The 4,502-nt window shown below is 38.5% G+C and overlaps 1 protein-coding gene and 1 non-coding gene across 2 annotated transcripts; one reads left to right on the top strand and one right to left on the bottom strand.

Annotated features, from left to right (window-relative positions):
• Nucleotides 1–2,079: 2,079 nt before the first annotated feature.
• On the bottom strand, nt 2,080–3,998 carry LOC104227324 (uncharacterized). The gene is made up of 4 exons (XM_070166898.1): nt 3,758–3,998; nt 3,298–3,563; nt 2,555–2,931; nt 2,080–2,479 (listed from the first exon to the last, which is right to left on the bottom strand). The coding sequence occupies exons 1-4, from the start codon at nt 3,996–3,998 to the stop codon at nt 2,080–2,082; spliced, it is 1,284 nt and encodes a 427-aa protein (XP_070022999.1).
• Nucleotides 3,626–3,731, top strand: LOC138886689 (small nucleolar RNA R71). The gene has a single exon (XR_011405732.1). It is a non-coding gene; the product is annotated as a small nucleolar RNA R71 (small nucleolar RNA).
• Nucleotides 3,999–4,502: the final 504 nt, after the last annotated feature.

The raw sequence follows: 4,502 nt of genomic DNA, 5'->3' as shown, positions 1-4,502 counted from the left end.
ACTAGTTTTTCTTCTCTTCTCTTCCTTTAATTTTATAGTTCTTAGTTCTAGAGTTTTGGGTGCTACATAAACGTTGTAGTTTGAAACTTGAATTGTTCTTATTATTTTATCATATTGGTTTATTTATTCAATCTTGTGCTTAATTATTTGATTGCTTGATCACCAATTGAATACTATCTACGAATCTAGGATTGAACTCGGGAGAGGGAATTCTAGATTGCATATAAGATTGAGTAGAGCAAGATCTTAACTCTGAGGGGGAGCGGATTTGCGGTTAGGATAGGAATATACCTATTCGCCTTGCTTGGTTACTATATAGGAATTATCAATGTGTTCTTGTTAATCCTAATTCCATAGGAATATAGGCGTTAGGTTAGCTTGGACATGCGAGTTGTACATCGGGAGAAGGCTGCGAGCAATATTAACCCCGTCAATTAATAAACCAGATAAATTAATTAGACGATATAAGTGGTAAACTCAACGGGATTGTTAGCTAACCGATAACTCTAGAATATTCACTCACATTGACTTTGTCTCTATAATTTGCCAACTTGTTTTCTTTAATCTCTTAGTTTGTTACTTTAGATTAGTTTTAGTTAAATATTCATACTTTAGAATTCACTTGAAAAGATTAATTGTTTGAGTTTAATTTAGTTGATAGTTAATCACAAGTCCCTATGGGTACGATATCTGGACTTACAATCCTATATTACTTCTCGACAACGTATACTTGCGTGTGCGTTTGGGAGCAACAAGTTTTTGGCGTCGTTGCCGGGGAATTGTATAAAACTATTTTTTTATAAGTGCCGGTTCTTTTCTAACTTGATAAGTGCCGGTTATTGCTTTTATACGTGTTGGGTAGGTCTAGGGCCTACGTCATCTCCTAGATTATTTCAACTTACAATTTCACTTCAATTAACACACGGGTCAAGTTCTAGACTACATAGGATAACACAGAAAATCAAAAATTCTCACACACACGTTGCACATGACTCAATCAAGACGGTTCTATTCAACTCTCAAGTCAAGCAAGCACACATAATTGAGAAATTTAAGCAATATTACACTATGTGACATACGAGTCAAACAACTGAAAAAGGGCGTCACAAAATAGGCTATTTACTTTACTTAGGCTTCATAATTCAAACCAAATATACGGGAAAATAGAATGCATGTCATAGCCTAATGTGCCAGCATCAACCATGTCAATGAGTATCTTAGAGCGACTCAGTTTCTTCCTAAACTACTCCTAAAAAAAATAAAGTACCCGGTTCGAGCTACACCCTTGGAAAAGAACCAGTGCCCAAAGAAAAACCAAGGGATACTACCTAACTATCCTAAAAAATGAAAAATCTTTTTGGTGTTTTTAATCGGACTTTTTCCCTCAAGAAAATTGTCCAAAAGATCCATCGTCGGGAAAAATCTGAACTTTTTCTAATTTTTTTTTTCAATTTTCGTTTTTATTTATTTTTTTATTTTATTTTTTAAGCTAGACTATGTCTACTACGAGTTCTAAAAGAAAAACTAAATAAAAACAAATGGTTTTATACAATTACACTTCAGAAACTAGTTTCTCCACCCCACACTTATATTATGCATAGTCCTCGATGCATGATCATAGAGAAAAATATTAAAACAAGGGTGAGAAATACTCCCTGAGGCCCTCTCAGGCCTAGCTCGGACATGATCCTCAATATTAAGGGTCGGGGGGACCCCACACTTAGGCTCAAACATGCTCCTCAGCTTCAACTTTGGGTACTCAGACTTCTCCTACTCTGTAAAATAAAAACAACACAAAACTTGACACTAAAAAAATAATCAATAAATAAAAGATATACAGGTTGGGTTGCCTCCCAACAAGCTCCTTATTTATAGTCGCGACTTGACTCTGCTACTCTGCTCAGGTTGGGCGTTTCTCTTCTTCTTTCTCCCATGAAGTCTAGCCTTTTTGTACGCTCTTGGAAGGTATCCTCTTTCATCTCTGGCTCTTTTCTCAATCATCTTTACATGCTTAGTTGGAAACACCACCTCCTCTAACTCAGTTGTCACATCTAGATCTCTATAATTCACATGCTGACTCTACTCTATTCCCTTCAATTCGACCACAATAATCATGCACAAGTCCTCATAATGCTTAGGGAGCTTAAGTGCTTTGTACACATTAAAAGTGACCTCCTCATCATCAACTCTCATTTTTAACTTCCCTTCCTTCACATCAATAATTGCTCCACCGGTAGCTAAGAATGGTCGCCCCAAAAGAATGGGCACTTCATCATCTGCCTCGTAATCAAGAACAATAAAATCAGCAGGAAGAATAAACTTTACCACTCGAACTAACACATCCTCAATAATTCCTTCTGGCATGACTAGTGACCTATCACATAGGGCTCTACCAACTTCTTGTTTTACAAGAGACAAATGAATTGTGAAACTCCCAGGATCCTTCAACTTAGGAGGAAGTTTACTCTGAACTCTAGCACTGCACTTTTAAGTAAGTGCAACTGTTTCGAACTCTGCATGTCTTTGTTTGTTTGCCACAATATCTCTGAGATACCTTGCATACTTAGGCACTTCCTGCAAAATTTCCACCAAAGTCAAATTCACACTCACTTGGCTCAAAATATCTAGGAATTTCTTGTACTTAGCATTATCTTTTTGCTTCTGCAGTCTTTGTGGAAATGGAGGTGGTGGCCTAGTCTCAATTACTGGATCGGGTCCTTTATCATCTTTCTCATTCCCCTCAACTGGCTTGGGAACTAATTCTCCTTTAGGATGAGCTGTATTCTTCTTTTTCTTTGGAGCTTCTTGTAATGCTCTTCCATTTCTCAAGGTAACCGCATTGATTTGAGCTTTAGGATTGGGCTCCGTATCACTAGGAAGATCCCCTATTGGTCTGGTATTTTGGACTCTGGCAAGTTGGCCCACGTGGTGCTCCAAATTTTCCAGTGCAACGGCTTAAGCCTGCTGATCAGCCTTTATTTTCTGATTGAAAGTTTGTTGATCTGCTATTAATTTCTTATTAATGGCTTGCTGGCCGGCCATCAATTTCTTCATCATCTCGTCAAGGCTAGCTTGTTGTTCAACCTGAGGTGATCTGGATTGTTGTTGAGGTGCTTGAGGCCGGTATTGATTCTGATTGCCTTGATTTCCACCACAAGAGAAGTTTGGGTGATTCCTCCAGTTGGGATTGTAGGTGTCCCCATACTGATTTGTTGGGCCTCAATTTGCATTACCCACAAAATATACAGACTCTGGATTTGCTGGGCATAGATTGCTCATGTTACCCTCTCCACATACTTCATAAAATATTTGAACTTGATGCATAGGCTGGGCTTGTTGCTTGTTAATGATCATGGTCATCTGATTGACTTGGTTGGTCAGCGTAGAGACTTGTGCTGACAATGCTGAGATAACATCTAATTCAAGAACCCCTGGTGATTTTTGTACCATGTTCCTACCCATCTCTCCTTGCCAATCCGGATTGCTTTTAGCGAATTTGTTCAATAATGCATAAATTTCATCGAAGCTTTTCTCCAATACTTGACCTCCAGTTGCAGCATCGACTACAATTTTTGTTTAGGGATGGAGCCCTTCTATGAAAGTGTGAGCTAACACTTCATTCATCTGATTGTGATGAGGACAGTCTCTGAGTAACCCCTTGAACCTTTCCCAAGCTGAGTATAAAGATTCCCCTGCTTTCTGTTTAAAGGCAACTATCTCACTTCTGATCATTGTAGTTTTGCCTGAAAGGAAGAACCTTGCCAGGAATTTTCTTGCCAAATCTTCCATGATGTATTGAAATTAAATGGTTCTGCCTTTAACCATCGCTTAGCTTCGCCCAACAGAGAGAATGGAAAAAGTGTGAGCTTCACATAATCTGGAGTGACCCCGTTAGTGATATAAGTATCACTAATCTCTAAGAAGTTCAGAATATGCTGTTGTGGATTCTCGTGTGGAAGACCCATAAACTGCCCGTTTGCATGAAGTAGCTGGATCATGCTCTGTTTTAGCTCAAAGTGCCCAGTGATTCTGGGCTTCACCTATGCTGGAGGTAACATTAGCAATAGTGGGCATTGCTACCTGCTGAACAACCATATGTTGCTCATCTGCCATGTTCACAGGAAATTGAATGAGTGCTTGAATATTATATGTATCCCTTGCTTCCCTCAACCTCCTGTGAAATATTTTCTCAGGTTCGGGGTCAAAGCCGTTGAGTCTGTCCTGGCTTCTAACCCTACGTATTCAATTAAAGTTTCTGAGATTAGAGCAACAATCAAGTAACATTAGACTAGATGAAATAAACAATTAAAGCAAAAACTAGAAAGTAGTTTATATTCAAGTTCCCGGCAACGGCGCCAAAAACTTATTGCTCCCAAATGCACACGCAAGTATACGTTGTCGACAAGTAATATAATGATAAGTTGAGTGTCAAACTCATAGAGACTTGTATAAACTACTCACTAAATCACTAAAATTGTTATTCAATCCAGCTAAATCAAAGT

This window comes from Nicotiana sylvestris, chromosome 2 (assembly GCF_000393655.2).
Source record: "Nicotiana sylvestris chromosome 2, ASM39365v2, whole genome shotgun sequence".
Lineage (NCBI taxonomy): Eukaryota > Viridiplantae > Streptophyta > Magnoliopsida > Solanales > Solanaceae > Nicotiana > Nicotiana sylvestris.
Note: the sequence above shows the minus strand (reverse complement) of the source record. Positions and strands in the feature narration are given on the sequence as shown.

Bases quoted from the DNA above. Each gene is read 5' to 3' on its own strand.
- LOC104227324 (XM_070166898.1), bottom strand. From the start codon at position 3,998: ATGATCCAGCTACTTCATGCAAACGGGCAGTTTATGGGTCTTCCACAC. The intron at 2,932-3,297 runs GTATGTGGAGAG...GAAAATTTGGAG, and splicing joins AAGTTCAAATATTTTATGAA to CACCACGTGGGCCAACTTGC. The intron at 2,480-2,554 runs GTATCTCAGAGA...TTAAAAGTGCAG, and splicing joins GAAGTGCCTAAGTATGCAAG to TGCTAGAGTTCAGAGTAAAC.